The sequence below is a fragment of the Salminus brasiliensis genome, chromosome 1, assembly GCF_030463535.1.
Source record: "Salminus brasiliensis chromosome 1, fSalBra1.hap2, whole genome shotgun sequence".
In the NCBI taxonomy this organism is placed as follows: domain Eukaryota; kingdom Metazoa; phylum Chordata; class Actinopteri; order Characiformes; family Bryconidae; genus Salminus; species Salminus brasiliensis.
This window is the reverse complement of record NC_132878.1, coordinates 277,501-286,925: the sequence shown is the minus strand read 5'-3', so window position 1 is coordinate 286,925 and position 9,425 is coordinate 277,501. Positions and strand designations below refer to the sequence as shown.

Sequence of the window (9,425 nt, the reverse complement as noted above, 5' to 3'; positions counted from 1 at the left end):
CTCTGAGCTGCAGGAGGCGCCACTGAGGCAGAACCTGCCTTTACCTCAACACGTCCAAATAACCCCCAGATTCAGCCTGCAGTGTGTGTACAGTGTGTGTGTGTGTGTGTAGACTGTGTGTGTGTAGACTGTGTGTGTGTAGAGTGTGTGTGTGTAGACTGTGTGTGTGTAGAGTGTGTGTGTGTAGAGTGTGTGTGTGTAGAGTGTGTGTGTGTGTAGAGTGTGTGTGTGTAGACTGTGTGTGTGTAGACTGTGTGTGTGTAGAGTGTGTGTGTGTGTAGACTGTGTGTGTGTAGAGTGTGTGTGTGTGTAGAGTGTGTGTGTGTAGACTGTGTGTGTGTAGACTGTGTGTGTGTAGAGTGTGTGTAAGTTGAGAGATCCTCCTTCAGCTGAAGCTCAGTCTCTTCTGCAGCAGCTTCACAGCCTGCACTCCAACTGTAGCCAGAGTGGGCGGGGCCAGCGGACGGGTGGGTGGGCGGGAGCAGTGCAGAGCTTGGTGTAGATCAGAGGAGGAGGAGGAGTCTGCAGTCACAGCTGATTATTATAAAGTAATAGTTTAGCTCCACCCATTCAGCCTACAGCAGTTTAACTCCACCCATTCAGCCTACAGCAGTTTAGCTCCACTCATTCAGCCTACAGCAGTTTAACTCCACCCATTCAGCCTACAGCAGTTTAGCCCCACCCATTCAGCCTACAGCAGTTTAGCTCCACCCATTCAGCCTACAGCAGTTTAGCTCCACCCATTCAGCCTACAGCAGTTTAGCTCCACTCATTCAGCCTACAGCAGTTTAACTCCACCCATTCAGCCTACAGCAGTTAAGCCCCACCCATTCAGCCTACAGCAGTTTATCTCCACTCATTCAGCCTACAGCAGTTTAGCCCCACCCATTCAGCCTACAGCAGTTAGCTCCACCCATTCAGCCTACAGCAGTTTAACTCCACCCATTCAGCCTACAGCAGTGTAGCCCCACCCATTCAGCCTACAGCAGTTTAACTCCACTCATTCAGCCTACAGCAGTTTAGCTCCACCCATTCAGCCTACAGCAGTTTAGCCCCACCCATTCAGCCTACAGCAGTTTATCTCCACCCATTCAGCCTACAGCAGTTTAGCTCCACCCATTCAGCCTACAGCAGTTAAGCCCCACCCATTCAGCCTACAGCAGTTTAGCTCCACCCATTCAGCCTACAGCAGTTTAGCTCCACCCATTCAGCCTACAGCAGTTAAGCCCCACCCATTCAGCCTACAGCAGTTTAGCTCCACCCATTCAGCCTACAGCAGTTAAGCCCCACCCATTCAGCCTACAGCAGTTTAGCTCCACCCATTCAGCCTACAGCAGTTTAGCTCCACCCATTCAGCCTACAGCAGATTACCTTTCTGTATGGATGTTATTTGTGGCTCATTTTTCATAATAAAAGTCTTTTTAATATCAGATCTGTCCTCCATCCAACCCTCATAGGATCAGCTCCAAACACAGAGAATAGCTGTTAATATTAATATAATGATGATGATATATTATTATTAATAATAATAATAATAATAATAATATCAATATGTTATTATTACTTTAACATTGTGTGTGTGTGTGTGTGTGTGTGTGTGTGTGTGGGGGGGGGGGTTAGAATCCTGTGTGTGCGCTGCAGAGCCCCTCTGACTGCGCAGCTGCGTAAAACATGCGCATGTTTGATGCTCATAAGCGCTTTCGCCTCGCCACTCGCCAGAGAGTTTCACACTGTTCAGTCGCGCGGGCCCGGTTTAGTTAGTAGTTGCAGGAGATCGATTAAACCGATCAGTTTGATTAACACATTAATCAGCATGGAGTACAGTATCCGGCCAGCACGCGCACAGGACTGCACCGACATCGAGCGCATGATCATGGTGAGAGGGGGAGGGGGGGTCTGTGGTTAGGCTGCAGCGCCCCCTGGAGGGGTATCTGAGTTAATCTGCTCTTATTCTCAACTCATTTCATTTGTGTTTATTGACTGTTGTGTATTTTTACACACTCACACACTCACACACACACTCTCTCACACTCACACACACACTCTCTCACACTCACACACACACTCTCTCACACTCACACACTCACACACACACTCTGAGGTTGAGCTGAATGCAGTGAGATTAATGAATGATTAGTTCTGAACACAGTAAAACTCCCTCTGAGTAAAGTCCAGCTCACTGTGTGTGTGTGTGTGTGTGTGTGTGTGTGTGCAGGATTTGGCAGTGTATGAGAAGATGCCTGACCAAGTGAAGATCTGCCACAAAGGTCAGTTTACTGTAGTTGATGATGTTCAGGTGTACAGGTTCTGTGCAGGTGTTCTGATGTTCAGGTGTACAGGTTCTGTGCAGGTGTTCTGATGTTCAGGTGTACAGGTTCTGTGCAGGTGTTCTGATGTTCAGGTGTACAGGTTCTGTACAGGTGTTCTGATGTTCAGGTGTACAGGTTCTGTACAGGTGTTCTGATGTTCAGGTGTACAGGTCCTGTGCAAGTGTTCTGATGTTCAGGTGTGCAGGTGTTCTGATGTTCAGGTGTTCTCATGGACATCTTCAACGTCTCCCTGCGCAGCTCCACTGTCCCAACGTGCCTCAAGCCCACCACCATCGTCCCCGTGCCGAAGAAGTCCACGGTGTCCTGCCTCAATGACTACCGTCCCGTAGCTCTCACGCCCATCATCATGAAGTGCTATGAGAGGTTAGTCATGAGGAACATCAAGAACCAACTGCCCTGTTCATTGGACCCCCTGCAATTTGCATATTGTCCCAACCGCTCCACAGACGATGCCATCACCACCACCCTTCATCTCTCTCTTACCCACCTGGAGAAGAAGGACACCTACATCAGAATGCTGTTCATAGACTTCAGTTCAGCATTCAACACCATCATCCCACAGAACCTCACCAGGAAGTTAAGCCTGCTGGGCCTCAACACCCCCCTCTGCAACTGGATCCTGGACTTCCTGACAGGGAGGCCCCAGTTAGTCCGGTTCGGGGGACAGCAGCTCCAGCACCATCACACTGAACACTGGGGCACCTCAGGGCCGTGTACTGAGTCCTCTGCTGTTCACCCTGCTGACTCATGACTGTGTTGCGAAACAGTTCTAACAGCATCATAAAGTTCGCCGATGATACAACTGTGCTGGGTCTCATCAGCAAAGGCGACGAGTCAGCATACAGAGAGGAGGTGCAGCAGCTGACAGACTGGTGTACAGTCAACAACCTTCACTGGAATGTAGAGAAGACCAAGGAAATGGTTGTTGACTTCAGGAAATCAAGACCGGACCACTCTCCGCTCAGCATCAACGGCTCCTCTGTGGAGATCGTTAAGAGCACCAAGTTCCTTGGTGTCCACCTAGCGGAGAACCTCACCTGGTCCCTGAACACCAGCTCTACAGCCAAGAAAGCCCAACAGCGTCTCTACTTCCTCCGGAAGCTGAGAAAGGCCCGTCTCCCTCCACCCATCCTCACCCTCTTCTATAGGGGAACCATAGAGAGCATCCTAAGCAGCTGCATCACTGCCTGGTTTGGGACCTGCACAGCCTCTGACCGCAAGTCCCTCCAACGCATTGTGAGGACAGCTGAGAGGACCATCGGAGTCTCTCTCCCCTCCGTCATGGACATTTACACCACCCGCTGCATCCACAAAGCAACCAGCATTGTGGATGACTCCACCCAGCCTTCATACAGACTGTTTTCCCTCCTGCCATCAGGAAGAAGGTACCGCAGCATCCGGTCCAACACGACCAGACTCTGCAACAGCTTCTTCCCCCAAGCCATCAGGACTCCTCAACACAACTCAACTCCTGAACTGATATCTTACACTCTCTCTCTCTCCCTCTCCCTCTCTCTCTCTCTCTCCCTCTCCCTCTCTCTCTCTCTGTCTCTCTCTCTCTCTCTGTCTCTCTCTCTCTCTCTGTCTCTCTGTCTCTCTCTCTCTCTCTCTCTCTCTCTCTCTCTCCAACCATTTACACCAGATAAAAAAGGGGAAGCATTTTTGCACAAAGCATTGCACTAATAACTTTACTTTATAAAATTTGATTTGATTTTTTATTTGATTTTACTACCTCACTGGACTCTATTTATTACACACTGCAGAATTTGCACACTACCGTCAATTATTTATTATCCTCTGTCTGTACTGTGTCTATGTTGCTCCATGGTCCTGGAGGAGCGTTGTTTCATTTCACTGTGTTCTCTGTATGTAGCTGAAATGACCATAAAACCCCACTTGACTTGACTTGACTTGACTTCTGATGTTCAGGTGTACAGGTTCTGTGCAGGTGTTCTGATGTTCAGGTGTTCTGATGTTCAGGTGTTCAGGTGTTCTGATGTTCAGGTGTTCTGATGTTCAGGTGTGCAGGTGTTCTGATGTTCAGGTGTTCTGATGTTCAGGTGTGCAGGTGTTCTGATGTTCAGGTATGCAGGTGTTCTGATGTTCAGGTGTGCAGGTGTTCTGATGTTCAGGTGTTCTGATGTTCAGGTGTGCAGGTGTTCTGATGTTCAGGTGTGCAGGTGTTCTGATGTTCAGGTGTTCTGATGTTCTGATGTTCAGGTGTTCTGATGTTCAGGTGTGCAGGTGTTCTGATGTTCAGGTGTTCTGGTGTTCAGGTGTGCAGGTGTTCTGATGTTCAGGTGTGCAGGTGTTCTGATGTTCAGGTGTTCTGATGTTCAGGTGTGCAGGTGTTCTGATGTTCAGGTGTGCAGGTGTTCAGGTGTGCAGGTGTTCAGGTGTGCAGGTGTTCTGATGTTCAGGTGTTCTGATGTTCAGGTGTGCAGGTGTTCTGATGTTCAGGTGTTCTGATGTTCAGGTGTGCAGGTGTTCTGATGTTCAGGTGTTCTGATGTTCAGGTGTGCAGGTGTTCTGATGTTCAGGTGTTCTGATGTTCAGGTGTGCAGGTGTGCAGGTGTTCTGATGTTCAGGTGTGCAGGTGTTCAGGTGTGCAGGTGTTCTGATGTTCAGGTGTGCAGGTGTTCAGGTGTTCTGATGTTCAGGTGTTCTGATGTTCAGGTGTGCAGGTGTTCTGATGTTCAGGTGTTCTGATGTTCAGGTGTGCAGGTGTTCTGATGTTCAGGTGTTCTGATGTTCAGGTGTGCAGGTGTTCTGATGTTCAGGTGTTCTGATGTTCAGGTGTGCAGGTGTTCTGATGTTCAGGTGTTCTGATGTTCAGGTGTGCAGGTGTTAAATGTCTTTTAAATGTTTACAGGTTTTGCGCAGTGTGTGTACTGTATGTGTGTGTGTGTGTGTGTGGGCTGTGGTTTCAGAGCTGGAGCGGGACGGGTTCGGTCCAAACCCGTTTTTCCAGTGTTTGGTGGCGGAGGTGCCGCAGGAACACAGTTCTCCCGGAGGTACCGTAACACTCACAGGCTCGGTTAACACTGTGGAGTTCAGTCACACACACACACACACACACACACACACACACACACTCTCCAGGGTGATCGTGCTGGTGTTTGTGTGGGTGTAGGTCACACAGTGGTGGGCTATGCGCTGTATTTCTACACCTACAGCACCTGGAGGGGGCGGTGCATCTACATGGAGGATCTGTACGTCATGCCTGACTTCAGAGGTGGGTGTTAAGGTTCTCCAACACTCCGTACTGACACGGTTCTTATTCACGGGCCTGAGGCGCCAGAACGGAACCGCTGCCCCATTTAAGGGGGAACGGACAATTCCAATAACAGGCCCACAAACAGGAGCTTCAGCCATGTCTCTCTCTCTCTCTCTCTCTCTCTCTCTCTCTCTCTCTCTCTGTCTCTCTCTCTCTGTCTCTCTCTCTCTCTCTGTCTCTCTCTCTCTCTGTCTCTCTCTCTCTGTCTCTCTTACTCTCTCTCTCTGTCTCTCTGTCTCTCTCTCTCTCTCTCTCTCTCTCTTTCTGTCTCTCTCTGTGTCTCTCTGTCTCTCTCTCAGGTAAAGGTATCGGGAAGGCTCTGATGGCGACGGTTGCCAAGGTGAGTTCTTTACATGCTAATACCCATAAATTACACCTGCTTATTTACCTGTGTGTGTGTGTGTGTGTGTGTGTGTGTGTGTGTGTGTGTGTGTGTTGCAGGTGGCCATGGAGCAGCAGTGTGTCCGGCTGCAGTTCTCAGTCCTGGACTGGAACAGGCCGTCTCTGGACTTCTACCTGTCTAAAGGTGCTCAGGATCTGACGGAGAAGGAGGGCTGGCATTTCCTCCGCTTTGATGGAGAAGCTTTGGAGAAGCTCGCTCTGGAGGCTCCTTAGACTCTAACTAACCGCCGAACCGGAAAACCCAATAAACGGATCTTATTGGCCGGTTACCAGCCCTGCCGCTGAGACCCGAGGACCGGATCGGCTGTATGAGTTAAACATGGCCGCTCGCCCCTCTGATGGATATGATCTGTATGATCAGCTTTATGATGATCAGTAAAGAGATTGTGTTGCTGGATGTTGGGATGGTGATTTCTGTGTGTAGACGTGTGAGGAGAGCTGTAGCATCACTCTTCTGTGTAATAGTAAACAACTGACAGATTATTTTTGTTCGTTGTATTGCACTATTATTTTCTGAATGTGTTTCATTTGTTAGAAACTTGTTTTATGAATAATTGTAAGAGTTTTTTAAGGAAACTTTATTAAAATGAATGTTTAATGAAGTGTTCAGCTGGGTGCAGTTCCGCTCCGCAGCAGGAGGGGCGCTGTGGCTGTCCCGGGCTGAGTGTTTCCGCTCCTCTGGAGAGCAGCTCAGCGGCGCAGTGCGGTTTATCTTCAGTAATAACAGAAATAATAACAGAAATATTAACTGTAATAATCAGCGGTACAGCTGAACTCTGCTAGGAAATGGAGGCGAACGGCACGGAGCTGCAGACGGAGGTAAGAGGAGGCAGCGGGCTGGGGGCTGGGGGGCAGCGGGCAGGGGGCTGGAGGCTGGGGGCAGGGGGCTGGAGGCTGGGGGCAGGGGGCTGGAGGCAGCGGGCTGGGGGCAGGGGGCAGGGGGCTGGAGGCAGCGGGCTGGGGGCAGGGGGCAGGGGGCAGCGGGTTTGGGGCAGCACTGCGGGCTGGCTAATGTTAGCCGTTAGCTTTAGCAAAGCCCGGGTCAGTCCGGTCGGCTGCTGCGGTCCAGCTCAGCACCAGGCTCTGCTGCCAGCGGGTTCCGGAGCTCTGAGCTGGCCGTTAGCGGGCAGGCTGTCCCGGTCATTGGATGTTGTTATTTGGGGTCGCTGGACTAGCTGCTCTATCAGAGTGACCAGCTGAACCGGTGGGGAGGTCAGGCTGTGACTGGTGGCTAGTCTGGTCATGCTGCTCGTCTGCCATGAGTCATATCTAGTGACCCTTCACTGGTCACTGTCATAAACTACACACACTTAAACTACACACACACACTTAACTACACACACACTTAAACTACACACACACACTTAACTACACACACACTTAAACTACACACACACTTAAACTACACACACACACTTAACTACACACACTTAAACTACACACACACTTAAACTACACACACACTTAACTACACACACACTTAAACTACACACACACACTTAACTACACACACACTTAAACTACACACACACTTAAACTACACACACACTTAACTACACACACACTTAAACTACACACACACTTAAACTACACACACACACTTAAACTACACACACACTTAACTACACACACACTTAAACTACACACACTTAAACTACACACACACTTAAACTACACACACACTTAACTACACACACACTTAACTACACACACACTTAACTACACACACACTTAAACTACACACACACTTAACTACACACACACTTAACTACACACACACTTAAACTACACACACACTTAAACTACACACACACTTAAACTACACACACACTTAACTACACACACACTTAAACTACACACACACTTAAACTACACACACACTTAACTCAGGGCCTGAAATTCATTTTTCAAAATGGGGGGGAATTCCCCCTTAAATGTGTCACATCAGGGGGATTTCTACATTTGGGGGGGGATACTACTGGTGAGCTGAACTACAGGTCTTGTCCTTTTTAAGAGTTTTGTTGCTGTGCTTCAACTTAAGATATTCGCTGAACTATAGACATTGCTGTAACCTGTCTCTTGGTTCTTCTCTACCCTGATGTCCTCTCCTTGGTCTTTCTTTTGTAGTTTTCTATTTTTCTTGTACTCCAAAAATCAATATCAAAAAACACAAACATTCCAACTGCTCTCTGGAAGGGGTCAAGCTCTGAAAGGAGCATCAGATTGGTGAGGCTTGTTATAAGTCAGTAAATTTAAGAACTTTTTAAAAAACTTTTTTCAACGTTTTACGGCTGTTTTGTGTGCTGAAACTGTGTCCACATGGCATGTGGCATGACATCACAGTCCGCCGACTTGGCATCAGGCAGAACTATATACACTGCAGTTATGTTTTTCTTTTGTCCTTCTCCTCTGTTATTGGCCACCTCTTGTAGTTCATCAATGTCCTCAGTTGTTATATTAGTAGCTGCCTTTGTGTGCTATTCTTTCCCTGTCCTCTGTCTCCTTTGCTTCATCTCTTTCCACTTGATAACAGCTCTCTTGAAATCAAACTGGTCTCGGGGAGGGCCAAGCTCAGAAATGAGCATCAGATTGGTGAGATTTGTATTACTCAGTGAATTTCTGAATTTAGTTTTAATCCTGTTTTGTGTGCTGAATCCACGTTCACACGACACACTTGCAACTGGAATGACCAGAGCTATCTTAATGAGTTTCTCCATTTCAGTGAACACACCGCTATGTTCATGCAGCACAGTCTCTGCAAACTGTTGAAAGGAAAATGAAGCATGTGACTCACTGGAAACCATGATTTGCTTCAGCATCGCAAATTCCCCATAGCCCAGCTCACAGCACCCCCTAACAGAGAGGGGCTGAACGGCTGCTCCTCCCATCTGAAGGACAGAGGCACTGAGAGAAGAACTGAGCTTCCAGATTTGGGAAGTTTTCATAAAACTTCCTAATCAGAAGAAGAACTGAGAGAATGCCAAAATCTTTATTTTTATGCATTAAGTATATTTTAAATAGCTTTGGAATATAACGAGAAGTTGTAAGTAATCTTGCCAAAGGTGCAGGCTACAGTGGAAATGATTTTGTGTGTATACAGGAAATGAGCATATATTATATAGATATATCTCTCAGGGATTTCAGTGATCTACACACCACTGATACAGCACTGTGAACTGACAGCCACCTCACTGTATGTGGCTGGGTAAACTTCAGTTGGGGCTCATCCAGCTGTTTCTGCAATTCATGCAACCTGTTGCTTCTGACAGCAGAATTACTGAAAAATACAAAAATTGACCTCAAATCCTGCTGAAGCTTTTTTACCTGTTGCACAGATCTGGCTGCATCACTAGCAACAAGAGCAAGACAATGAGCTGTGCAATGCACCCCCACCAAATCTGAGTTGAACTCCCCTC

The 9,425-nt window shown here is 48.1% G+C and overlaps 2 protein-coding genes across 4 annotated transcripts in view; both read left to right on the top strand.

The window, feature by feature from the left end:
- The first annotated feature begins 1,668 nt into the window (after positions 1 to 1,668).
- On the top strand, positions 1,669 to 6,561 carry sat2b (spermidine/spermine N1-acetyltransferase family member 2b). Of its 3 annotated transcripts, XM_072692654.1 has the most exons (6): positions 1,679 to 1,876; positions 2,216 to 2,267; positions 5,261 to 5,344; positions 5,464 to 5,565; positions 5,907 to 5,947; positions 6,049 to 6,561. In XM_072692654.1, the coding sequence occupies exons 1-6, from the start codon at positions 1,685 to 1,687 to the stop codon at positions 6,220 to 6,222; spliced, it is 645 nt and encodes a 214-aa protein (XP_072548755.1). In that variant the 5' UTR covers positions 1,679 to 1,684; the 3' UTR covers positions 6,223 to 6,561. The 3 variants fall into 3 exon arrangements, with proteins under 3 accessions (XP_072548753.1, XP_072548754.1, XP_072548755.1); XM_072692653.1 differs by having other exon boundaries at positions 1,678 to 1,876; positions 5,907 to 6,237; XM_072692652.1 differs by lacking the exons at positions 5,261 to 5,344; positions 5,464 to 5,565; positions 5,907 to 5,947; positions 6,049 to 6,561 and adding an exon at positions 2,531 to 4,395 and having other exon boundaries at positions 1,669 to 1,876.
- A 109-nt stretch (positions 6,562 to 6,670) lies between these two features.
- naa38 (N-alpha-acetyltransferase 38, NatC auxiliary subunit) overlaps positions 6,671 to 9,425 on the top strand; it is a 6,919-nt gene continuing 4,164 nt past the window's right edge. Inside the window, exon 1 of the mRNA XM_072685370.1 lies at positions 6,671 to 6,828. Coding sequence (XP_072541471.1) covers positions 6,796 to 6,828 — 33 coding nt within the window. The 5' untranslated portion in view covers positions 6,671 to 6,795. The remainder of the gene's footprint in view (positions 6,829 to 9,425) is intronic.